At 36.5% G+C, this 27,796-nt stretch overlaps 1 protein-coding gene across 7 annotated transcripts in view; it reads left to right on the top strand.

Moving 5' to 3' along the window:
* The window catches only part of LOC109406300 (cytospin-A), a 138,522-nt gene that overhangs the window by 43,052 nt on the left and 67,674 nt on the right, over positions 1–27,796 (top strand). For 3 of the 7 annotated variants that reach the window (XM_062858527.1, XM_029863166.2, XM_062858524.1), the window contains exon 4: positions 14,732–15,242. In XM_062858527.1, the coding sequence (XP_062714511.1) occupies positions 14,732–15,242 (511 nt within the window). Of the gene's footprint in view, positions 1–14,494; positions 15,243–27,796 lie in introns of all 7 variants that reach the window. The other 4 variants (XM_062858526.1, XM_062858529.1, XM_062858525.1 and 1 more) reach the window with 2 other exon arrangements.

Raw genomic sequence — 27,796 nt, 5'->3', positions numbered from 1 at the left:
GAGTGTCCCAGTGGATTCATTTGGATCCCAGTGCAATTGATACTAGCTCAGATCAATCACGGAGGAGCAACCATTGACATGTATAGTCAGATTTGATCGTGATCGTTGATCGATTGATCAAAATAGACACAAAACAAGCAACAAAGAAGACACGCCAATTTCTCATTATCCTAACAACTGGTAACAGATAATGACATGATCTATTTTTTTTTTCGTTGGTGACAGAACAGAAGCTAAAGTTGCTGCGTGTTTTTCAACTCGTGAATAATCGATTATTATTTACCCAAAATCTTAACTGTCTGATGGTAGATCTTCAACAGCGTTGCAGTGTTTACCTACTCGAAGTTATTCCTCGAAAATCTGAATGCAAGGCCTCAAAATCTCTAAACTCGTGGTGTACCTACAATCTTTATCCTACTATGTTCAATAGACCTGTTCACTTTGAAACTTTTTTCTCCGATTCTTCGTGACACATTAAGTTATCAATCCACATGCAAGAACAAGTCTTCAGTCCAAAATTGAGCCAAATTGATAAAGATTTAAAGGTGTATCAAATCGATTTTGTGTTTTTTTAGTTGTTTTCACAGAAATTTACTCAGAAATTCACAAAATTGCTCCGAAAAAGTGCCGTAGATACCGTTAGGATGTAGTTAGAACAATACTCTACAACTTTGCCGAAGACACTACGGTGTTTAAATCGCATATTTCGAAGTTATTCAACAAATTTAGTAAAAAAAAAATCACGAAAAAACGCGATATTTTTACGATTTTACATATAAAAGTCATGTAATTTTACATTATTTTACGTGACTAACTTAATTGGCTATTACTCCTTTGTGTAACGAACATTTCGTCCATACATCGTTTTTGTGTAGGAATTCGTTTTCATTGACTAATTATCAAAAATATGTCACGTTGATACTAAAAATCGCACAGAGTTACCAGCACGAATTAAAACAAAGTTACCCATAATTAAGACGTCATGCCATCGTATTCTAATGTCTTTCGATTTAAGTATTAGAAATGGTGCAGATGATAAGGCTCGAGCCTGCGGATCAGAAGGTCCCAGGTTCAAGCTCAAACACATGATAAACTTTTTTTTCTTTCTTTGTAGCAGCTGGGATGATGAATGTGCCATGACTTACATGCAATCTCCCAAATAATAATGATAGGTACCTGCCAATTAAGCCCATTCCAGGACTAGCTAGATATTTAGTTTACTTGTTGACAATAAATCGTGTCGACGAGATCAGCTGGGCGAAATATTGAGCATCTGTTTGATAACGATCAATTTAGCTAAAACAATTCAATACGATGATGGAACTGCTTCTGTATGCAACATTTTTCAGACAATTGTGGGTGGAGCTTACTTGTATCTATCTATCCACAAATCAACACAACTACACGATGAAGGGAAACCTCATTCTTACTATGCACTTTACGGTTTCGAAACAAGGCTATGATGCCAAATTGCACTGAGATGCAGTGCGTAGTTTGATTAACGGGATCGGGACGCAAAAAAATCCTACTCCAGGACTCGAACCTTGAATCTTCGAATCGACAATCTCATGCTCAACCATCTGCACCAATTTGAAACTGATGCAGATGAGACAAAGAAGTGTAGTGACGTTTTAATCACGGGTAACTTTGTTTTATTTTGTGCTGGCAACTCTGTACAATTTTTGTTATCAACGTGGCAAACTTTTGATAATTAGTCAATGAAAACGAATTCCTACACTAAAATGATGTATGGACAAAATGTTCGTAACACATAGGAGCAATAGCTCATTAAATTAGTCACGTTAAACAATGTAAAATTACATGCCTTCAACATGAAAAATCGTAAAAATATTGTATTTTTTCGTGATTTTTTAACGAAAATTGTTGAATAACTTTGAAATACGCAATTTAAACACCGTAGTGTCTTCGGCAAAGTTGTAGAGTATTGTTCTAACTATATTTTAACGGTATTTTCGGTATCTTTTCGGTGCAATTTTTTTGATATTTGAGTACATTTTTGTGAAAATGCTCGAAAAAACACAAAATCGATTTGATACACCTCTAAACCTTTATCAATTTGGCTCATTTTTGGACTGAAGCCTTGTTTTTGCATGTGGATTGATAATTTGATGTGACACGAGTAGGTCAAAAAAAGTGAACAGGTCTAATGTTCAAGTTGGGACACACCTATGTCGCATTGCATTAGGTAAATTGTCGCAACAAATTCAGGTTGCGACATTGTCATTATTGATGCGAGATGGATTAACGTTGATTCAGTGCCCCAATTTTAAATTCGTTGACATATGTATTCTAAAAATCTCTCGAGTTCTGATACAATCAATACAATCTAAGAACAAGATAAGTCGTAAGTCAGTTGATTTTTTGTCTGCAAGGCATTTGATTTTGACAGACTGCATATAAGTTACACTAAATAATGTACACCTCGTCCTTTTTTTACGTCCATGCTTGGCTAAACGACAAAAAATTCTACCGCTAAGACAGTGAGCAAACTTATCAGTTTTATATTTTTTAAAACATCTTCGTGATTGGGAGAAGTGTACAAAAATATAAAAATGTGTATTTTGATCATTATTTTGTCGGTAGAATTTTTTTTCGCTAAGCCAATAGTGGACGTAAAATAAGGTTTGGGTGTACAACATTACGATACCTAGTAAGAATTTTCCGTGTGACGAAAAGTTTTCTCCAATGGAGTGAGAATAGAATCGACATTCCCTGGCAATGCCTGTCCACGCGGCAACCAATTTTACAGGATTTCAGAGATGTCATAGACGTGTCAAGTGGATCCAAGAAGCGTTTAAGCAGGTTTCTGGGGCTTTCAAATTTGGGATTCTGGGGATTCAGTTGAGTTCCAGGGAATTTCCAGGGGTTTCATGAGGTTTTAGTGAACTTCAGGGCGTAGAAGAGGGAATCAATGAGCTTCAGAATCCATGGACTCCATTGTAGGTTTAAAGGAGTTTCAGAAGTATTTTAGAGGCGTGTTTTAAGAAGAAATAGGATTTAGGAAAGTTTCAAGGGATTCCATAGGGGCGTTTCAGGTAAGTTTCGAGGAGATTCGGGAGGTTTCTGGGTTGTTTTGGGAAGGGCTGTTATGCAACTACTCTCATGCAATCCCTTAACACCGCTGAAGTTCTTTTAAAGCTTTTATGAAACCTCCTTAACACTCTGAAACCCCCTTGAAATTATTTTGAAAGCTTTTCTTGAAACCCCGGAAATATTACTCTTTGAAACTCCACGAAGGTACGATGAAAGCGATGAAAGCATAGGCGCCAACTTTGAGGGTTATGCAGGGTTTGCCCCTTTACCCACCCCCCATATTTCAAGACCAACAATTGAAAAGGCCGCCTCAACATTTTGTAAACAAACATGTTGTACTCCACCCACACACCTCACCACCACAGAAAGCGCAAACATCAAGCTTTCTGTTAATGGTGGTGAGTTGCGTGGGTGGATCCCAGAAGGCCCTAAGTCGACAGAAACGTGCTTGTTTACGCAATGATGATGCGGCCTTTTCAATAGTTGGTCTTGATTTGCCGATTTTTGATTTTCCTATACAAATATGTAAAACAACTTTTGCCCCCTGGCCCTGTTACCACAGATTCACGAAATATTTTGCCAAAATTCAGCTAACAAACGTCAGTTATTTTACTGAGAATTAGTATCAAATTTGCAGTAAACCCTTTCAGAAAATTACAAATAGGGTAAGAAATCAAACTTTGAACTAGTCAAATTGTAATCTTAATTTGAACCATTTCGAAATTTATTAAAACGACGTACTTTTTAGGCAAATATTGTCCCAAAAAAGATGTTAAACAGCTTTCTGTAATATAACCTGATAACATGGACTTTAAATGCATTGAAAAAAGCGTTTTTGTCATGGAAAACAGGCAATTGAAAAACCACTGTGATTTCATCCATTTCCCCCCAGAGAAAGCTCATTATAGGTGCACTCGTACAGCATATGCATTGTATCACACGCAATATGTGAACTTGTCAAATGGAAGCTTATTTATCGTAGAATCGACCAACCGAATAATATTCCGCATTATTTGTCATAAAATTATCAAATTTAAGTAATTCTTACTTGGAGAATGTTATCTTAAGTTGAACCATTTGTAATCTAAATTTGAACTAGTAAACAGGGGCGAGCTTCCAGTGTTGGCCTGCAGACTGCGCTAGTGGTTGTTTTGTTTACTCTTGGGGGATGAAAAATTCCAAATTTAGTTTCCAAGTTCCTGAAGAGTTTAGAACATTCTTAGTTGAAATTCCACTGCCTAATTAAAAATAGTTATGGGAATTAGCACATCCATGTGTTTTTCTATTGTTCAGCACGAAATTGGCTGTTGTGGGAGATGCTCGAGCTGTTGCCTCCAGTAGTTTTAATTAAGATTAAAATTGGTTCAAATTATGATTACGATGGTTCAAATTAAGATTAAAATCATTGTTGACGAATAATCGAATTTTTCAATGAAATTCGGTGCAAATACAAACTTTTTACCAGTTAACAGAAAGCTTATACCCATGGCTTTCATGTAGGTACATAAGATTTTGCCGTAGTAAATTATTTCCATGTGGGAGAAAAAATCACTCAAAATTTGCGCTACTTCGGAAAGTTGCAATTTGGTTCAACTTTTGATTACCTACCCTACTTTTCTGAAGAATCAGCAAAATAATTTCAAGAAGTGATGTTTCTTCGTAACTTTGTACAAACTTGTGTAAGATGCGTCGAATATCGAAGCTATTATTTGTATTCTGAAATCGATTCTGAAACTATGATATCTATCAGGAAATTTAATTTACAGCGTGTTCAACAACCATGTCCAAGCTCTCACAGGAAATGTAAAAAGGAATTGATTTTTTTTTGTTAAAATGTTTGATTTTTTTATATTTTGAAAAAAAAAATGAGTGCAAGTTGTTGCTGAGAGTTTGCATTTTCATTAGATTAACATGAAACGATGACATGCTCAGTAGCTAAAAGTTCTAAATCATGATAGTATACCGAAAACCAGCCGAATACAATAAACCATCGAACGTTTAGTAATCCTCACTGGATTATTTGTACATTTCACTAAATTTTGGTAAAGATTAACTTCGGTTAAATTATGCTGATTTTCTGAAATCTGTATATTTATAATCAGAACAGCTGAATAAGAGACTAAAATAAAATGCAGGTAAAATATATGAATATGCTGATTGAAATGTTCATGAGAATTTATCTGACCACCCAACGGTACCCTTATTCTAAAAATTTTGATAATTAGTGATTTTGATGGAACCTAAAATTTATGCACGAGAAAAAAACGAAACAAAATTATTTGCACAGACTAAACTCTGTGCCTCCATTTGAAAATAAAGTCTTAAAGTTCTACAGAAGCATAAACTTGCTACCAAAAAACTTATTAATCTTTCAATTAGTGGAGTTCTGTAGAAGGAAATAGGAATAGGAATGATTGAATTTGTATAAAAAACTTGTCAGCTTATTCTAAATTCTTAGAATGGGGAGTTCACCAAAACCAGTAGCTTGGGCATTTGATTTTATGCATTGAGAAAATGACCTCTAAAGCTTTTATTTAAAGACACTACACCCCGACCTCAGTCAGAGACTGAATAGACTGGACATAAATTACACTAGACAGATACTAGATACCCAGTGGCTTAAGTTATCTCCAACTGAAGTAGGAATCGAACACTCACTCCGTGTCATGCTATACACCTAAACAACTGGTGCCGCTAACCGCACGACCACGAATTCCAATTCATTTCCAATAATATTACTAAATAAATCATGCATTTTAGTGCAGTGATCATTTGCAGAAAAATCGTAAACTGCCAGAAATTGCATTTAGAAGAAAATGCACATAGGACTGACTTGCGATTCACGGCAGTACTTATCCCTAACTGTTACTTCCCAAAGTATGTAATCATAAGTACATATAGACACACATTCTGCTTCCGTGTAATTGACCCTCTCTAGACTTTTCAGGGGTCGGTTTTCATTAGACGCGTGCAGTGCCCTTCACCTTCCCAACCATCAACCCTGGAATAGAAGATTTCAAGGTAATAATGACAACGAAATTGCATTTGCCGGACACCGACATCTCCTCCGGGCTGGACGTGAGAAACTTTCTTAGCAATAATGTTTGCAGCTACTCACAACAGCATACAACTAGTACGGTCGGCCGAGCGAGAAAGTGTTTTCCCATACCTTTAGGACCACCGTCGAGTGGTGCGTCTTTGGAAACTTATGTTCAAACTAAAAAAAATGTTTTTAACTATTTGTACAGTTATTTATTCTTCTTCTTTATGGCGTGACGTCTCAAAAGGAACAATGCAGCGTCTGCTCTCTAGCTCAGCATTCTATGAGCAATATGAGATTTGTTTGCCGGTAATTATTGATCATTTTTGCACTCATAATGGCTGTGGTAAACACTAAGATATTCTCCGAGAAGTTATTGAAGAGATAAAAATATAAATATCTAAATAAACACAAAGCAACACGACTCGACGGTGTTATGCGCGTCTGAAGAAAAGAAATGAACATCTTCCTCCCATAAAACACCCTTCTTCGATTCCGCATGGTCGGAAGTCACGCTCCCATCGCCCATTCAGCTGGGGCTAATGTGGTGGAGGTTTTCCAAATACGCGAGGTAGTAGGTAGTGTTGTTTATCAAATAAAAAACCCGAACTAATGCAAAAGCCGGCAGTAGGTACCAAGTGAGTGAGTGGCGGTACATCGTCGGTCATCATCATGATGCATGTGTGTAGGAACCTTTGTTTTGTGGATCATTTCTAGGTCATAATTTACTGAACCCCCGGTGCAGCGGAATTGGACACGCGAAATTTGTAATTAAATGCTGTTGTTGTGCTTTGTGTTGCTCCTTCTAATTATGTACCTACCTAGTTAAGTTTCCCAAATTGTAGAGAGAGATCTGCGGGCTCCGGTAGCAGTGCATACACGGAACATTCATGTGTGTATTCTAATGTTTACGACCTTCACGGAACTCATCGCACACACGTTGTTTGAACGAGCAGCTATTATGACTCTAATAGCACGGTAATGGCAGTCTCTAATTTCGCTGTACTCCAGTAAATACTGGAAGCTGAGCTGCGCAGGTATTCCTTGTAGATGCTTCCATCACCTTATGGTGTAACCTGTTGTTTGGCAAATTGTGAATTCAATTTTTAAACTGAAATACCTCTCATGTGGGATAATATTGTGGAAAGTGTCACAATTGAGGTTGTCGTTAATGTGTGGTTTTACTAACTGATTAAGAATCACTCCAAAATGGATTTAACATATCATGATGTTCATATGGATCCCATGGGGGTCCAAATTGGGTTTTTTAATTTAGAAAAATTCATCGATTTTTTTTTATTTTTAAACGAAAGAGCACCTTTTCCTTCGCCACTATGATTTTTTTCAGATTTTTAGAACTTTATTTTGATACCTAAAATCAATTTCAAAGATTTTTTTTTTTAAATCACCTTTTGACAGCTGGGCAACTGCTTGACAGCTCCGCCCAGTACAAAATGCGACGAGGGGTGATTCAACAAATCGCTCCCATACAAACTTCAAATTGATTTTTAAATAGGTTCCTGGCCACCAAAATTCATGAAAATTCGGATTTCGGCTCAGTTTGGCATGCAGATTCAGAATATGGAATTATCTCAACACCGTTAAAGAAGCCAATTGCCACAGCTGAAAAGGCGTGGGTATTCAGTATAACAATGCTGAAGGTGATCGGTTCGATTCCCGGTAGGTCCAGGAACTTTAAGTAAAGAAAATTTCCTTGACTTCCTTGGGGCATATAGATAGTATCTTTGCGCCTGCCACACGATATACACTAGCGTGGTTCAAAAATCGTTTTTGCTCCACACCGCTTATTCGATTCATAACCAGATTGTATGCCTTCTCCCAAAAATGAGCTGATTTGGTTGAAAATTGAGAGTACACAAGCCCTTCCCTTCAAAATTTGTATGGGAATTACTATGGGAAAACGACGTTTTTCATTCAACTGACCGTAGCATTTCCCCAAGTGCCTTAAAGTGTAAGTTGACCCTTGGTATTCCTAGGCTACTCTATAAGATACAACTTTACCGAAGACCACAAATCTGGGTCTCCAGTTAGCCTAGTGGTTAAGGCTATGGATCGCCAATCCGGAGACGGCGGGTTCGATTCCCGTTCCAGTCGGGAAACTTTTCTTGACTCCCTGGGCATAGCGTATCATTGTACTTGCCACACAATATACTTCTTCTTCTTCTTCTTCTTCTTCTTGGCGTAACGTCCTCACTGGGACAAAGCCTGCTTCTCAGCTTAGTGTTCTATGAGCACTTCCACAGTTATTAACTGAGAGCTTCCTCTGCCAATGACCATTTTGCATGTGTATATCGTGTGGCAGGCACGAAGATACTCTATGCCCAAGGAAGTCAAGGAAATTTCCTTTACGAAAAGATCCTGGACCGACCGGGAATCGAACCCGTCACCCTCAGCATGGTCATGCTGAATACCCGTGCGTTTACCGCCTCGGCTATATGGGCCACACAATATACACATTCATGGAATGGCAGCCAAAGAAAGTCCTTCAATGAATTAACTACATCGGCTGTTTTCCTACTCTCCGCATCGACCAATGTGGCGCTTCTATGCGCGAATAATCGCTAAAAGTAAATCGCAAAAATATTGTATGGCGAATACCATCTAAGGGCAAATTCTTCAAAGTGGAACACATTATTCGAAAAAAAATATTTGGTAGTGGTTGTGCACAATGGTGATCACTATTAAGCCTACCAAATATCTTTTCGGGAAAAGTTTTGTATTTCCGGTAATTCAAGTTAAGATGCATTTCGCCATACAAAATTAAATTGATTTACTCCTGCTGATCAACTGTGGCTGCGCGCAAAGCGGGTAGTCCATTACTAACTGTGGATGTGCTCTAAGAACACTAAGTTGAAGAGAGACAGGCCAAGTTCCAATGCGAACGTCGGGTCACAAAGAAGAATGAACCGTCATCATTTACAACGTACTTTTAAAACCCATAACAAAAATTGCGGATTTTTATGTCAATGTGCCAACAAAATACCAAATCATGAGCGTCCCATATTCAAAGTACTCGCATAACAGTCCCATCATAGAATTTTTATACCCTGTAACACAAAACTAAACAATTAATTAGTAAACGTAATATTTTTCATAGATATCTCTTGGGGTACGAAGCAATCTGTGGAAATTTTAAGATGATCAGAATATTTTTCAAGTTATGACGATTTTTCAAAATTTTACATGGAAACGAGTTGTCACACTTCAAACACCGTTTTCTCAATTCCTACTTTTTACAAATGGGACTGTTATGCGAGTGGCGGCAGTATAAAGACTGCCCCAGAAAGTATGGACGCACCTAATCTTCAGTTGACTGGGCCTGATCGATGGTTCTTGTTTCGGGTTTCGTTTTGGCTGTTTCTGCTTACAATAGGATCGAAAATTCAAACGTTCTTTGCCACGATGAACATTGGAATTCGAAATGGTAACTTGTATGGTCATACCCCGCTCTGTGTATGTTAGAATGTTTTTTCTTGTACTCAAATGACTTCATTATTTTTTTTTTCAAACGAGGGTTAGCAGGATCTTTATTTTTAATCCAATTTTTGCCTATGCTTAAACGTGTTATCCTCACCGTGTTTGCTGATTGCTGCTTGCACGGTTTTCTCACTTACTCCCACCATATTTTGCTCATTTCCTTAGTGATCTTTCAAGCTCTGTTCATCGTTTGTGCACATTTTTTCGATGACGTTCCGCTGAAAGTTCATGTATTATGAAACAATCTATTGAAATCCCAAAAACCGCTATACATATGCTGAGAAAATAGGTTGACCAACAGGATGTAGCTTTCAAAAAGAACTAGTTATCAATAGTTTTGAGATGCCAGTATTTTCTTTATGCGTCCATACTTTCTGGACCGGTCTTTAGGTACAAAAGAGAAAAAAATGTAAGGAAAATAATTGTATAAAGTAAGTTTTTCTACAAATTCTGAACACAAAACTGAATTAACGTCATTCATCAAGTATAATGCATATATAAAAATGTAATTTACGAGTTTTTTTGGTCAAAATATGTAGTGCTAAATTGTCACTATGTAGATCAAAATTTTGAAAATTTCCCATAAATTTGATATTAATTATTGCAGTGCATGTTTCACCAATTGGAAGTAAACTAACGTTAATATCAAAGGACTTATTAAATTACGTTGAAAAAAATCGATGCCATGGTATGCAACGTTGGTCTACTGTACAAAACTTGGCCTATTAGTGGATACAACGTTGGCCTTTTGCTTACCAAACGCTACAACCACTTATTCTCTCATTTTTAAATATTTCTGCTGAAGTATTATCACTGTTTGTTCACCAATCTTACTTTCAAATTACATTTTCGGAGCCAAATTTTCACCAAACTATCAATAAATCACTTAAAGTTCTTCCTTAATTTAAACTTTTCTTAGATGTGCCTCTCGTGCACGAAAACGAAAAAAAATACCCTTCTTCACAGGTTCCAAAAAATCTATTTTATATCTATTTTTCCTGAAATTTGCCAAATTTCTTTATGTAACAAAGCTGATGGTTTTGCATAGAAATCGCGAAGAAATTTTAAATTGTTGTTAAGTTCTGTGAATTTTCAAGCATTTTTTCTTTAAAAACAGGTATTTAAAAAAAAGATTTGGATTTTGATGTAGATGTTCCATTATATAGGAAATATAGTATTTGTGAAAATAACGTGCTTGATTTGGTTTCCCAAGTGATTGCAGATCATTTTACCAAAATCATTGAAAACACATGGTCCGGTCTGAGTTAACGCCAACCAAGTGTATTGTTGGTTGTGTTTCAATGTTAAAACTTGTTTGTAAAAAGTTATTGGTGCGCCGCGACATTTTTGAAAATTTCAAAAGGCGCCTCGGTAGCAAAAAGTTTGCGAACTTCTGCTCTAATGCCAACGAAGCATCACAATACCCTATATGGTAGATGAGAATAAATTGTTAAAATATAAAATGTATCTATTGTGATCTTTATTTTAACCCTCGAGCAGTCGCGCCTTCGACCACCCTCAACGACACCACGGTCACGCTGCGTACCACAAGCGTGCATTTTTCATGGTGCGTGTACTCAGTACACGACGCGACCGCTCCCGGGTTAATTAAAATTTTATTTATTTCAGCTTTGTTGTGGGAGGAAGTGTTGCCAAACATGTGATTTTTATTGTAATCATCTAAATTTAATGAGAGCTTCTGTAAAAAATAACAAACAACAAAAAAATAATTTCTGTTTTTTTTTTATATGCAGTTGTGGACATGTAAGATATAAAAAAGTGGGTTGAAATTCCAAAAAACTCCAACAATAGGGTCTTGTACTATTTCATACCAACTTTATACCTTAAAACTTTTTTTTGCATACGGTCATATACGAACAGTATCTAACCCCATACATAAATTCAGATCAATAGGTATGTAATGAACTTAGTTATAGCGGCAAGTGTCCAAAATACACCTGCCCAAATGATACAAGACCGTATTTAACTTCCTAGAGGAATTAATATACATAGACAACAAAATTTCTGGAAAAAATATTACATGAATCCATGAGAACTGGGAGCTAATTTGAGAAGTTCTCTGGAAAAGTTTGGGTGGACAAGTTTGTAATGACAACTTCTACACATTTCTGTCGACATTTTGGTTAAAAGAAGTTTCAAAAATTCAATTCAATTTTGAAATAAATTCATATAAAAATGCCAGAATTTCGATTAGATTTACTCACATCTATTGAAGAACCTGTGGCAAAACAGCCAGAGTAACTGAAGGACGGTCTTCCTAACAAAATTCTTGTGAAATTGGAATTGGAACTACTTTGAAGAAACCTCCGGAAGTATATTTTGTCGAAAACGACTTCGATAAATCCATCCCGAATCTCCACTTATGTTTTTCGCTACGTGTATTTGACAAAAATTGAAAACTAGCTTAATATTCTTCGATTCTACTCAGCGAAAAAAAACATTTTCACATGGTTTCTCTAGTTGGTCAGTTCCTATAACCATGAGAAAGAATCAATAACTTTGCCTTTCCGCATCTACCTCGTTTCCGTTTGAAGGGTAATTATGCCTGTACGATGATTCGATTTGCTATCTTACACGTAAATTGAATCAAATTAGGCGCAATTCTTGATTTGGTATGAAGAACCATCTGCTGCTTTACCACATACATACCTACCTACATATTACCTTTGCCAGCATAAGTAATAAATTGAAGCTTCAATTTCCCACGTAATGATAGATGCTCACTAACTAACGGCAGTGTACGACGGATCGATTTCGGCAAATTTTGCCGATTTGATGCTAAAGTGAGATAGGGGCTAGTTAAGACAGATAACCTAGATCTTTCAAAAAATTGGTCAAGAATATTTAGCTTTTGATACTCATTTATTGTTAGGGCAAGAGTTCATTCGGACAAGCAATTCTTTTTTGTATACTTTCTGTAACTCAGTCTTTTTTTATTGTCAGTGCGGAGAAACGTTTTCATCGAAAATGGTTTTTATCGAAAATGATTTTTTCTAGAAATTTATGCGAGATATTCAAGCTCTACAGCGCATCTGGATGCGAATGGAATGCACCGCTTCCGAAATTCGACACACGCTAAAACTGCTCAGCACTAAAATGTGTAAGACCTACTCATAAATGCATAATTTCCATACCACTCATAAAATGTGTAAGAGTTACACATTCACAAAATCTGCTCGTACACTATTCTAGAGGCGAAATGGCTATATATTTGGTTCGCCAAGGTCACTAGTAAACTTAGCTAGATTGTCATACAAAAAAAAAATGCAGCTTTAACGATTTTTTGGACGCAGGAGCAGATTTTATGAATGTGTAACTCTTACACATTTTATGAGTGGTATGGAAATTATGCATTTATGAGTAGGTCTTACACATTTTAGTGCAGAGCGGTTTTACTGTGTAGCTCGCATAGATTAAAATAGTAGTTTACGCAACAAGGTGCAGAATGACGATTTTTACAGCACGAGTCGTACATTTATCCAACGAGGCTTGCCGAGTTGGATAATTACGGCGAGTGCTGTAAAAACGAGTTCTGCACAGAGTTGCGTACAACGTTTTTTGCAAGTTCATAAATTACCGCTTGAACAAAAATTTTCATCAAACTGCATACTGATGCTCATATCCATGTTTAAGAAAATCTTATCATAGCAGGTTATACTGTGCAGTTGTCTCATTTTTCAAAACTGCATCCAGAAGGCATCAAGAAGTTGATCAAAACTAAAAACAGTGCTGTAATGGTTCATTACGCAACGCAAATCAGTGCTGTAATGAACCATTACAGCACTGTTAATTTGGTGTAGGAAAGTAGGCCTTTTCCTGTCATATTTGCATGAGGTAAAACAGCCTATTACGATGAGAAATTGCAAAAAAACATTTTCGGTGAAGTGTTATTTATAATTTACTACCGCGTGTTATCCAAACCTGTAAAAGCACTTTTCTCCAGGATGATCAACAAAACGAAAAAAAAAGAATATGCGATTGTAACAAATGAAAAAACGAACAAACGGACATTCCTATTTTTCTCAATGTGTTGATGATTTTGGGAAAAGTCCTTTTCAGTTTTGATTAGTTTACAATTCTAATTTAGCCTTAATGGCCTACAGTAAAAAAAAAGTTCAAAATCTCATAAGTTGCTCTATACATTGAGATATACTTAGAAATTGTGATGTGTTGGAGCAAATATGAGGCTGGATTCAGATCCAGCAGCCCAAAATCTGTAAGAGACACATATGTTTGCTTTTGGGACAGTCGAGAGTAGTAAATTAGTAAAGTTTTGTTTCGCCATATAAGCGGATTTATTCCAAAAATGGACCTCTTGTTCAAACCCTACCTAGAGAAGCAAATTTCAGAATGCTGGGTAGACGATTCTGGCCCTTCGTCATCCCCCTGGCAAATTTGGTGCAATGAATAACTAGGGTGACTTTTAGGTATTTTCTGCAGTTGTTTTCTTCGTCATGAGGAGTTTTAGTCGGAAAAATTGCCTGAAACTTAGCCTTACAATTCATGCCGGTATTACTAACTATTTTCTTTGCATTTTCACGATTATAATTTTTATGTTGCATGACATTTATGTTTTCAAAATTAAACTCGTGAATTTTCATTGATTCATTGATGTTTTGCACATCGGCGTAAGCCGTCACGCCTACACCATTAATGCTTATCTCAAAGAAACAGTTTTATCTTGTAAGGTCGAGCAAACATACCAGCAGCGCCAGCGCTTTACTGCGAGCTTCGATAGAATGCGTGTGGATTTGTTGAATGTAATCCGTTGTTATCTCGGGGAAAATGCCGACTCTCCAAGCACCCGTAAACACACCACGATCGCAATCAGCCTCTCGAGTTCTACTTGAAAATATCAAAGTGTATTTGTTTTCCGTTTAGCAGAATCAGTTCTGAGCGCGAAACTTCTTCAGTTATATAGTGATAGATTGTATTGCTAATGAGGTTGGAATGATTAAGTGCTTAAAAGTTGAAATGTAGCAGAACGGAGGCATGTCCGTTTCTGAGCCGCCTTTTAATCCAATGACTATCGAGCCGTGCCCAACAGCATCGATTTAGAGAGAGTGTGAATATCGAGTGATTTAGTACCATGATCAAGCTTAAGTCGCTTTTCCGCAGAGGTCAAGGTCCCTCGGGATCGAAACATTCTTCCCAATCGACGAACAACATCGCGTCCACGAATGGCGGCTCCATTAAGGGTGCGTCGTCCGTATCGAGTCTAGACTGCGTTGGAATTGCGGCCGTTCCACCGAAGTCAACCGCCAAGCATAACCGAGCCCTGCACGGATCCAAAGACAAACTAGACCAATACGGATCCAACAGTCAACCGTTTCAAGCCAAAGGCTCGCGGGAAAAGCTTGCCGATCTGAAACATTTCGGTAAGGAGCCCAAAGCTGCTGGAATCCGCGGTATTTCGACGAAAACCGGCAATCAAATGCCCATCGTCCAACCGCAGCCTCCGGTTCACCAGCATCACCAGTTGGAGCAGTTCCAAGGAGCGGGACAGCTGCCACGAGCCGGTAGTCGCAGTGAATTGGATCAACGCGATGACGATGCCTATTCCAGTGCCACCGAGGAGATTGTAATTTCCAAGGACCTGACAGCAATCAGCTTCGGTGGGCCAATGGAGGTGAGTAAACTTGATTATTATTTACAATGTTTAACGAGAGACAACAACATGTTTAATACTTAGTGTGATATGTACTATTTCAAGGCAACACGACACTAGACAACGGAAGCATATTTTATATATAAATAGGCTTGAAATAGCTAAATTTGATATAACTATTTAGGGTAACTCGGAACAGAATGGTCACCTTATGATGGATCCCCATGACTTTGTTTTCCTGGGTTTTTAGTACGGGGATGATGTGTCACCTATTAATTATTTCTTATTTTATCAACGCAAAATGTATTATTTTTTCTATGCTTTTCTATGCACAGTATGATTTATAGACAAAACACAAATATTGGAGTCAAATCTGGTAATCAGCTTAGTGTTACATGACCACTTTCGCAGTTTCATGACAGAATTTGAGCTGAATTGGTTGAAAATTGAGAGTGCACAAGCGTTTCAAAGTTTGTATGTGAATTACTATGGGAAAAGGACGTTTTTCATTCAGTTGACCGTAGCATTTCCCTAAGTGCTGTCTAGAGTGTTAATTGACCTTTGGTACTCCTAGCCTACACTATCAGCTACAACTTTGCCGAAGACCACATTCAAATCGGACGCCTCATTAATTAGTTAACGATTTTTATGCAATTCAGTATCATAATTTCTATTTTATATATATATAACTAATTTTGGTATCATAATGACCAACTTTTCCAAACTGGTTCAGATTGCAACTGAAATGAGTTGCTCATTTAAGTTGTATTATGAACATTATGCAACTCAACCCGGGTAGAGGAAAAGAGCTCAATAATAGCATATTTTGATATTGAGATCAAAATGTGATACTGGTTTGATTGATATAAGAGATAAAAGATCTAAAAATAATATCTAAAATTTACTCCTGGAACATCATCATCAGACCATATTTAGGTCTTGTAAGATCTGACCAATAGCAGTAAGCTATTCGTTTGATCTTGCAATATCAAATTTTGATATTGTTCAGATGTTCCAGGAACATTTTTCAGATATTATTTTCAGATCTTTTATCACTTATATCAATCAAACCAATATCACGTTTTGATCGTCAGTACTTCACCTCTACCCGGGAAACGAGTTGCATTATGAACATGATGCAACTATTTTTCATTATGCAACTCATTTCAGTTGCACAATGAACCAGTTCGGCAAGCCTCGTTGGATAAATGTACGACTCGTGCTGAAAAAAATCAACTTTTTGCAACTCGTTACATAAATAAATATTATCCAACTGCAGAAACTTTAACATTCATCGTTCAGCTTCCCAGCAGGCAACATTGCTGCACATGGCGCCAAAGATAGTACACACAATCATGGCTACTATGTATCAAGGCAAACTGGAGTGATGCCCATCGAATAATGTAATCATCATGATCAAAGATTTTCATTCTGGATAGAAATTGATAACTAATTATAAAGACATCCGATTTGAATGTGGTCTTCGGCAAAGTTGTAGCTGATAGTGTAGCCTAGGAGTACCAAGGGTCAACTAACACTCTAGGGCACTTGGGGAAATGCTACGATCAATTGAATAAAAAACGTCATTTTCCCATATTAATTCCCATACAATCTTTGAAGGGCTTGTGCACTCTCAATTTTCAACCAATTCAGCTCATTTTTTTGGAGAAGGCTTAGAATCTGGTTACGAATCGAATAAGCGGTGTGGAGCAAAAACGATTTTTTGAACCACGCTAATATACATACCGAGCTGGGATCAAATACAGAAGCCAATAATATAGCGTTGCCTTGAAGGCCCACACATCTTACTGTGAAACTAGGAAGGCAGGCAGACAAATGTGTATTGTTTTGACTATATCTGCCTGTTTCATACAAAACAGTGCACTGTGACATGTGTGACCTGTTTCTTGCACCCTAGTTGCACTTTGGGCTGATAAATCGGATATCTGAGACAACAATCGAGACATTTTTTTATAAATTTAGAAGAAATCAGTAGTAATCTAGAAAGGGATGAATCCTCGCAGAATTTCCGAGGAGGATCTTCGGATCATATCCTCGAATAATATGCGAAGGAATTCTTAAAAAAAAAAAAAAACAGTCGTAGAAAAATCACACAAGGAATTTCTGTAGGAATACCATGTGATTTCGGAACCCAAAGTCCTGGTATTACAGCAGGAGTCCATGGCAAAAATCTAATGAGGAATTTCTGAAGGCATCCTTGATAGAATCCCTGGAGAAATCGCAGGAGGTTTTTTTAGAAATCCTAAAATTCCTCTATGATTTGAAGCTCGAATTTCACTATTTTACAGCATTTTGAACTCGGTAAACTCATTTTTGGTGTAGAATCATGCCCTGAGTTCGAAAACATGAATGAACAAAATTACAATAGAGCGGAATTTTTTTCGACTTTCCATACAAAATTGATGATTTGAAATCGATTTTTGTTCTATTTTTAAGCAAAGTCGCTTACTTCACACCTCTCATTCTCCGTAATCAATGCTCCGATCGAGCTGAAGTTTTTACTGTTACTCGCCTAAATACATATGATATGTCAAATAAACGTTGAATTTTTAAATGTTTTTTTCTTATTGGAAAAAAAAATACATTTCTTCATATATTTTTGGAAATTTTGCTAATATTTAAGGAGATCGTCCCAGGAGGAATCCCAAGATGAATTCCTGGTAATTCTAAGGTACCCCCTTAAGAAATCACTAGAGTATGGTGAGATCTGAAGGGAATTTTCTGCAAGAATCCCATCAAGAACTATGTACTTGGTTAGGCAATACCAGCTGGAATTCCTAGGTGAATCCTAACTATAATTTCTAGAGCATAAGAAGCAGGCATTGCTAGAAGGGACCAGAAAACTCTCGAAATCTCTGGAGAAGTTCCTCAATGAATCACTGGAGATATTTATGGAAGAATTTTCAAGAACTCCTGAAGCAATTTCAATAGGCATTTTTGGAGGAATCCTAGCAGTAATAACTGAAAGAATCACAATACCATCTTACCCCGCTGGTTCGACACGTTTTAATACGACAGTTTTTAATTCGTACCCCGCTTATCCGACATATGTCGAATTGAAAAGTGTTCAAATGTCACAGCGGTGTACACTGTAAATGCAAAACAGTTTGTTATTGCGCTTATACTCACACCCGCAGCAGCTCCTGAACAGCTATTCAACACCCAAACCACCTGGAGACCAACCGGAGTAAACTGAGGATGGCAACAATTGTAGAAAGAACGAGCTTTTCATTCGCACCACCGCGATATCTGTTGAAATTATGATTCATAGCAAATCCGAAAATCAAAACAAAAACAAAAATAGAGTTGCCAAATTTCAATGAGCATGGTGGTGTAGGCTGATCAGTTTGTCGAATTAAAAGTTTACCCCGGTTATTCGACAACAGTCGGTGTCGTATTAGCGGGGTAACACGGTAGAAATTTCTGCAGGAATCATCCCTAAATAAATCATAGAAATACTTCAAGGTGAATATCTGAGGAAGTGGGGTAAAGTGGACAGGAGGGTAAAATGGCCATTGTGTTGTGCTACGGCAATTACACTATTTTACAACATTTTTGAACTCGGTAAGGTAAGGTGATGATAATTTTTAGTGTAAAATCTTGCCTTGAGTTCGAAAACGTGAAGGAAAAAAAATACAGTAGGGTGGATATTTTTCCGACTTTCCTTACAAAGCTGACGATTTGAAATAGATTTTAATCGAAGACTACTTTCTCAAGAAGACATACAACTCTGTTATGTTCTCATACTAACGGCAAGCATCACCGACGGCACCGCCGCCTGGTAACCTAGCCTGGTAACCTTTGTGTAAAAGTGTAAGAGTGTATTGGTACGAGTATGAAAATTTACTCACATTATCATGAATAGGGCCACCTTCATCCGGGGTGGCGCTGCTAGCAGTGACTCCCGATTTTCAGCTGTGCTGCAAGTCTTCTTGATATTGTGGTCTTCGTTTTAATTATAGTTTTAAGTAAAGTTGCTCCCTTCATACATCTCATTTTCCATAACCAATGCACATTGGTCGGGCTCCATATAAAGGGGCGGCCAAAAGTCCCAAAAAACGAATTTGATTTTTTTTAAACTTTATTTCACCTTATTACAAAGTTAATGTATTGCACTTCTATAATCCTTGATTAAAAGTAGATAAGGTTTCGAATTTCAATGACATTTTCACTGCCAAAGTTACCTAAGTCATAAAATTGAAAAATGAACCATTCGAAAAAAGTAAAATATTAATATTTTGAGAAAGAAATATATGTTTTATGTTATCCAGCATATGAAAGCTTGGTGTTGGACAGTTTGAATACACGTATGGCATAAAATTAATATGTCACAAAACTTTTCAAATTCTCATATACATATTGTACCCGAGGAATTTTGGCAATTCTGAAGGAGAAATATAGTGCTTGTCGTCACGTGTCGCCGCAATTTCGAATAGTACATCTTAAACATCATGCTTAGGACTGCATAAAAACGTTAAAATATTTTGCAGAAATTTGCGGGTTTTCAAATTAGAGCTATTAAAAGAAGTCATGTTTTTTTCATATATTTTATGTTGTTTTTCCAATTTTGACTGAATTAAAATTAATCTTCTCACATTTTTTACATATTTTGAACAAACATGATTCAATTTGATCGAAAGTTAATCATTTAATTGAATTCAAATTAAATTTCTAGCAACACTAAAAATACTAAATAACATATCTAGACTACCTATAACTTCGATTAAACACAAAAAAAGAGTTCTGACCGAAATTTATTTTTTTCCGACGATTGTGCAATGCTCCGATTGAACTGAAAATTTTACTGTAACTCACTAACACCTAATAGACGAATTTTGCGCCAACTCGACCAGTGGTTGGCAACACCCTCTCAGAATCGAATGAAACTTAGTGGGCATAAAGACTAGGTTTTTATAAGCAACTTTGCATACTTAAATTTTCGAAAATTTTCAAGAGTAACATCTGAAGAGGGCCTAACTTTTTTTCGAAGATTTTTTTAAAATCGATGTAACTCAAAAATGACAAGACCTATAGAAAAGTATCGTATGGGGGACTTTTAGAGAGTTGTCCAAGCTTTCATGAAAAAATATTTTAAAAATTCTAAATACATTTTTACACGCTAAAAATATATTTATAAAATTAAAAGTCAATTTACAGAAAATGCCCACTTTTTTATGTTTTGAATTTTTTTTCCAAGAAAGTCAATATTGTTGCCTAACTTTCTTCCATACATCACAAGATGGGCACTTTTAAGGAAAAAAAGTTTTTCTAACAAAAACTTTTTCATGTTATTTTTTTTAGCGTGTTGCGCATTAACTCGTACAGGATGTATCAAGAATCCTTATACCCATTTAATAACATTCAATGGGCATTACAACTTTGTTTGATTGGGTGCCTTCTTTTTGTTGGCGTTACATCCCAACTGGAATAGAACCTGTTTCTCAGCTTGTTTTGATATCTGAATGCTTAAAACAGCATTCTGTTTGCTGAAATTGTATTATTGTGTGCCTAGAACCAGTGAACTAACATCATTATTAGAAGCGAATGATAAAGAATCGGTTTTATTTCAACAATGACTAACCACTGATCGATGCAATTTGGAAACTATTACTAAGACTATAGACGAGTTTGTTCCGTATTTTGTAGAAAAAGTTGATAAGCTTATAACTCATGATTTCATTTATAAAGAACAATCCTCATTTTTGCGGGATAAAAAAGAATCTTGCTCGAGATTATGGAAACACAATCACAACTCCTCGAGAACTGTATGACTGGGCAGTTAAACAGCCAGATACACATACAGTAAGGACCCGATTTTGTCAGCCCCTGGTAGCATTTTGGGCTGACAAAATCGGGTACCTGACAAAATCGGGACATTTTTTAAAATCATTTTTTTATTCATGAAAAACTATTCTGAGCACGTCAGAGACGGAGATAGGTGTGGAGGGTCTGCTTTGGGCGTTCAAATATTACGTAACGCCAATGAGGGGGTCCAGCGCTGTGTTACGCTTCACACAAAATTTTAAAATTTCTCTTTCAAAAATAGTTACGCGGTGGAGGGATAGCGGATTGGGTCTAAAATTGCCAAATGTTGCGTTACGTAATATTTGAACGAACCTTTTGTGGTAAAAAAATCGAAAGGGTGTTAAGGGCACAGAAAAAAATGGTATTTGGCAAAGTTAACATTCAGTGCTTTTTTTGTAATCTTTTCATGCAAACCTGGCAGAAGCAACTACATCGGATGCTGGAAACAAATTGAAATTGAAAGATTTAGAAAACATGAACCTGGGGAAGGACCAAAATCTTTTCCAGAACTGAAAAAGTCAGTAAAAAGAAGGAAACAAAAAAGCTACCGAAAAAGACAGTAACTACCCAAGTAACCATGACGCTTTATATAGAGCATTATTTTCGCTTTATAGTGTATTATATGACATGCGATATAAAGTTGTTTTGTCATATAGGCACCATTAAAGTAGGTTTAAAGTCGAAAGTGGCGCTACTATTGTTGATTTACAGCAAGCTTTACTGTGGTGATTGCTAAAGCATATAAAATGCTTGTACCTTATAGCTAATGCAATCAAATCGCATGGAATGCACACTTAATGCATCATGTCAAAAAAGAAAAAAAGTATGTTTATCATTTTTCTATCTATTTTTATCTTCCGATACTCTCACTTTGATGTTTTTTATTGTATTTCGGGAATTGAACCTAGACTGCTGAAACTGACCACGATGAAACTCGGACGCGCTAATGCTGTGTGCTACGATACCATGTATTTTGCACCTGGAAAAATGTGCAACATAAAGTAAAGTATACTTAGCTAGTGCCTTATTGAGTTGTGTTTTCAGCAACTCTAAAAAATGTGCCGGGGTCTGAATGCCATCAGTTATGTTACTCTCGAATATAAATTCGTCTGTGTTGATTCTGTTTTTTTTTGTTTTCATATGTGCTCACTTCTACCTAAAATACAATAAATAAGAAACAATACAAACAGCGCTTCAATTCTTCCTTTTATGAAATCGGGTTAAACAAGGAAACCGATACCCCACATAATTTTTGTTCCCTCAGCATCTGATTATTTTCATGTCCCAACCAGAAACCCAAAAAACCATACATAATATAAATTTTCACACAGCAACATCAGAGCATGATAATCTAAGTGCTCCGCAGCAATCCATGAAAATTTTGGTTTGTTTTGAATGGTTCTGTTTCCAAAAGTGTTTTACAGTTTTTTTTTCGAACTGAGCGATATTTTTCTGTTTACAACGATGGAAGCTTTAGTAAAGGCACATACAAAGTAATAAATGCTTGCATTATTGATTGCTATAAAGCTTTTAACATGGTAATGCAATGAAGCATTTAACAACGGCTCTATAGAACTATACAGAACTGTCAAAATCTCGTAATGCTTCAATGCTTTCATAATGTAGATTAAACGCTTCATTACTTGACAGATGTAAAATAAAAGTTATGTTGCATTAGCTAAACTATAATACGATGGAATTAATGTTATGATATAATGCTTGTGGTTACTTGGGTATTACTGACTAAGTCAGCTTTTATTTTGACAGCTTAATTTTTTTGCTTTACTGAGTTTTCGGTACTTACAAAATATTACTGAGTTAACTCTGCTGTTCAAAACCCAGTAAAATTTTACCGACTTCGGTAATCGAATCTGAGTGTGTTGACACTGGTTAGCGCAGTTTAAATCATAACATCTAACTTAAGCTGTCAACGAATGAAAATAAACCAACATCTGATTGGCAAGTATAGACACTCATACTGTCCAAATTGACTACGTTTCCGCTGCCTTTCTACTTCAATTTCCAGAGCCTTATCTCTAAAGAATCTCTGGAGAAATCTTTGAAGAAATGTTCGGGGAAATTTTTAGAGAAACTACCCGAGGATATACGGAACGTAACCCTCAAGGCATTCCCGAAGGGATCCCATAAGTAGTTTCTGCAAAAACCTTTACAGGAGCTCCGGATAAAACCCTTAAGTAATTTCTGAAAGAATCGTTACTGCAATCTCCGTAGAAATCTCTAGAGGCATTCTTTATCCCTATTGCAATCTTTGAAGAAATCTCCTTCAGAAATCCATGGAGGAATTCCTGGAAAAAAGTACTGGGGAAATATCTGGAGCAGTTTAAGGTGAAACATCAAGAATTCTCATTGCAATTTTGCATACAAACTTTAGAGGCACAAATCTGACGAACGAAGCGTCAAACCAAGCCACACTTTATTATCCTGGCTTTGCTCACTTGCAAAAAGAGGCAGCTTTTCCAAATCGAGCGTTTACGAATTTTTAAGATTTGTGCTCTTGAAAACGTGAGTAGGTGTTCAAGTCGGCCATTGTGGCAGCCATATTGGTATTCTTTGAAGTTTCTCCTTAAGGAGAAACCATACCAGAAATGAATTGTTAAATTCTAGCATGAAGCGGGACCCCCGGGAAATCCGATAGAATTTTACATACAACATCGGAAAGTCCTGCAGCCAGGATTTTCGTGTGACGTTTTGACCTGTTCCGGAAGAAAGCCTTAATTTTATTAGTGCTCCAGTTCAAAAGCTCAAGAAGAGTGAATTATTTCAAGATTGGTATAGCGTTGCTGGCGAATTTCTGGTACCATTCAAGCGTTGGGGATTCGGCTGCAGTTCGCAAGATCCGAGGAGTTTTCCTGGTATCGAGGATTTTGGGTTCCTGTGGTGAAGTTTACGATGTTTGAAGTTTATTCAACTAAGTGTCATTTATGTTAGTTACATTATATAACGTCCATTTTATATTACGGGTATCACACACACGGAGGGGTTGTCTAAGGGAGTTGAGTGAACTGATGACCGGACTTAAATTCGTGGAGTAGCCAGACTTTTGTCATGAGGTAGCAACTTTATGTTGACTACCGAAGGGATTCAGCTACATATTTCAACTCACCCTGCTACGACAAACCATCAGGTAGATAATTCTCTTACGGAATCATTCTGCAGCCATAGGTAATCCTTGCGCTGATGGTGGATACACTTCAATCATCATCATTATCAATTAAGAAATCTTAGAAATCCTCTGGAATCATAGTGAAATCTCTAGAGGAATTCTTGTATGAGTAATTACAGAAGGCATTAAGGTTGAAGGATTCATCATTGACATAACCGTCATCAGAGAAAATTCTAAAGCAGTTTTCTCGCTCAAAACTTGAATGTTTGTATTAAAAATGTATTCACTGTAATCCTTTCTGCGTCCGTAATACAGTGAATACATTTTCATTGCGGAAATTTAAGCCCTGAACAAGAAAACTGCTTTTGAATTTCCAATGATGACGATTATGTCAATGACGAATCCTTCAACCTTAATAGAGGAACATTTAACGAAATTCTTAGAAGGATCCCTGAAGGAATCCTAAGAAGAATTCTTGAAAAAAAAACACTAGGAAAATCGCTAGATTTATTCATCAGTAGGTTGGCTCCAGGGGCACGTTCTCTTCCATTTGTGAAATTTGTGCCGTCCGTAGATTTATTCATGGACTAAAGTACGCAGTATTTCATATAGGATTTATTGCAGAAGTATCTACAGAATTCTCTAAATACATCACTACAGTAGTTCCTGTAGAAATTAATGGATAAAGTCCTACAGGAATACCAGCAAGAATTTCTGAAGGAATCTCAACAGGAGTTCGTCAACCTGGGGGTATCATAGGAAGAATGCATGAATAATTTTTAGGGAAATATCTGAAAAGGTTCTTATAGAAATTTCCAGAAATGTTCTTGGAGGAACTCCAGCAGAAGTTCCAGGACTATCACAGATATGTATGGAGAAATGCCAGCAGGATGTCTTAAAAGAATCGCTAGGGAAATCCCTGGATAAATCCACGTAGCAATTGTAGGAGGAATTATTGGAGATATCCTTGGAGAAACCCCTGGATAGATCGCTGTAGAAGTTCATGTAGAAAATTTTTGAGAAAAAATGCTGTCAGAATATCAGCAAAACTTCTGGAGGAACCCTAGCAGGAGTTCCAGAACAAGTTTCAAGAAAAGCTTCCGGGGAAATCACAGGAGGAATGCCTGAGAAAATCTTAAAAAGACACACTTTAATGAATCGTTATAAAATTCCCGGAAGAATTCTTTCAAAAATTTCCGGCAGAATTCTTGGTGAAATACCAGCAAAACATTCTCACAAGAAACCACGCAAAAGTTCTTGAAGGAATCGCAGCAAGAATTTTTGGGGGAATCCCATCTTGAATTCCTTAAGTGTCTCTAATGAATACAATTCCCACAACAATTTTTTAGCAATCCAAGCAGGAAATCTACAATATACATCACATAATAAATCTAGACCAACATGTAAGACAGGGCGGAACAACCATTGCATGTCTCAACTTCTTCCACCCCGTCTAGGCGTATTTCAATTTATTTATGCAAACTTATCCCGTTATCAGATGGAAAGGAGTCTGCTCTATCTGTTACTGGTCAGAGATTACATGAAAAATGAGCCATGTGCTCAGAAGGAAGGGAGAAGCAAAAATTCAAAATTCAAAGAGGAATCCCAGAGATACCGGAAAGAAGTAAATGGATTGACTTGAAATCACAACAACAGGCAGCGTTTATTGTTTGTTCTGTTCCAGAGAAAATTAAGAAGAATAGTCCTTAAGCGCATTAGTGGTAAGCGCACGTGCAATCAGCAAAACGTGACGAGTTTGATTGCCGGTTAGCTCAAAATTCATTTCATAATCGACATTTCCTTAACTACCTTGTATATCTTCATGACTACCACACGATTTATGTACAAATGCAAAATAAACATTGGCTGTGGGGGATCTCAATTAAAAATTGTAAAAGTTCTCATAAAATACAATGTTGAGGAGCAGGCTGTGTCCCAGTTGGAACGTTACGCCAAGAAGAGAGAGAGCTGGAATCTTTTAGCAATTTTAAACAATATTGGTTTAAAACATTGGCGAGGGTTGGGTCCTAAAATTGCCTCAATGTGTTAGTTTGCAAAAAAAGTTTGGTCGTTTTCAAAAGTTACACGAGTTTTGTTCATTGCGTAATTTTTCTACGACGCCTAAAGACATCAACTGCATTAATAATGATTATAAAATGGATATTCTGAATGAAATACAAATTTATCTTTTACTTCAAAAAAGGCTGACAAAATCGGGTCAAAAAGCTGACAAAATCGGGGGTAGACAAAATCGGGGGCTGACAAAATCGGGTCTCCACTGTATAACAAAATTGAATTTTAGCTTTATTTCAAATGAACAATATGCAAAAATGACGGATGAACTTGAAGAACTATACACATACAGTCACGTAAAAACAATACCTGGTACACAAAAATTTCATTCATTTGTGCCAATTTCTGAAAATCAAATTGAAGCGAAGAAGTTTTCGAATTCAAAAGATAATCCAAAAAAGTTTACTTTGTTTCAGATAGACTAAAGATCTAATATTCAAAAAACGTTACAATAGAATGTATAAAAGAAGGATGTATATATTGTAGAAAAGAAAATAATTGAATACACATATACATATGTACACATTTCATCAATTCACAAGCGTTTTCATTGATATAAAACCCTAAAAGCAAATTTGTCTTGAGCCCTTTCCAATATCAAGCACGTTAAGATATTAAAAAAGTAGTTGAGCCCATTAAGTTTTAATGGATTGTCATTAGGATTCTGGATACATTACTGTACGAGTTAATGCACAACACGCAAAAAAAAAAAATGAAAAAGTTTTTTTTAGAAATTTTTTTTTTCCTTAAAAGTGCCCATCTTGTGATGTATGGAGGAAAGTTCGGCAACTTTATTGTCTTTCTTGGGAAAAAAAATTCAAAACAAAAAAAAGTGGGCTTTTTCTGTAAATTGACTTTTAATTTTGAAAAGATATTTTTTAGCGTGTAAAACATTTTTTTATATTTTTTAAATATGTTTTCTTGAAAGCTTGGACAATTCCCTAAAAGTCCCCCATACATCACTTTTTTGTACAACTTATCATATTCGAGTTATATTATGCTTGTGGTTACTTGGGTATTACTGACTAAGTCAGCTTTTATTTTGACAGCTTAATTTTTTTGCTTTACTGAGTTTTCGGTACTTACAAAATATTACTGAGTTAACTCTGCTGTTCAAAACCCAGTAAAATTTTACCGACTTCGGTAATCGAATCTGAGTGTGTTGACACTGGTTAGCGCAGTTTAAATCATAACATCTAACTTAAGCTGTCAACGAATGAAAATAAACCAACATCTGATTGGCAAGTATAGACACTCATACTGTCCAAATTGACTACGTTTCCGCTGCCTTTCTACTTCAATTTCCAGAGCCTTATCTCTAAAGAATCTCTGGAGAAATCTTTGAAGAAATGTTCGGGGAAATTTTTAGAGAAACTACCCGAGGATATACGGAACGTAACCCTCAAGGCATTCCCGAAGGGATCCCATAAGTAGTTTCTGCAAAAACCTTTACAGGAGCTCCGGATAAAACCCTTAAGTAATTTCTGAAAGAATCGTTACTGCAATCTCCGTAGAAATCTCTAGAGGCATTCTTTATCCCTATTGCAATCTT

This window comes from Aedes albopictus, chromosome 3, assembly GCF_035046485.1.
Source record: "Aedes albopictus strain Foshan chromosome 3, AalbF5, whole genome shotgun sequence".
Classification (NCBI taxonomy): Eukaryota; Metazoa; Arthropoda; class Insecta; order Diptera; family Culicidae; genus Aedes; species Aedes albopictus.
Note: the sequence above shows the minus strand (reverse complement) of the source record. Positions and strands in the feature narration are given on the sequence as shown.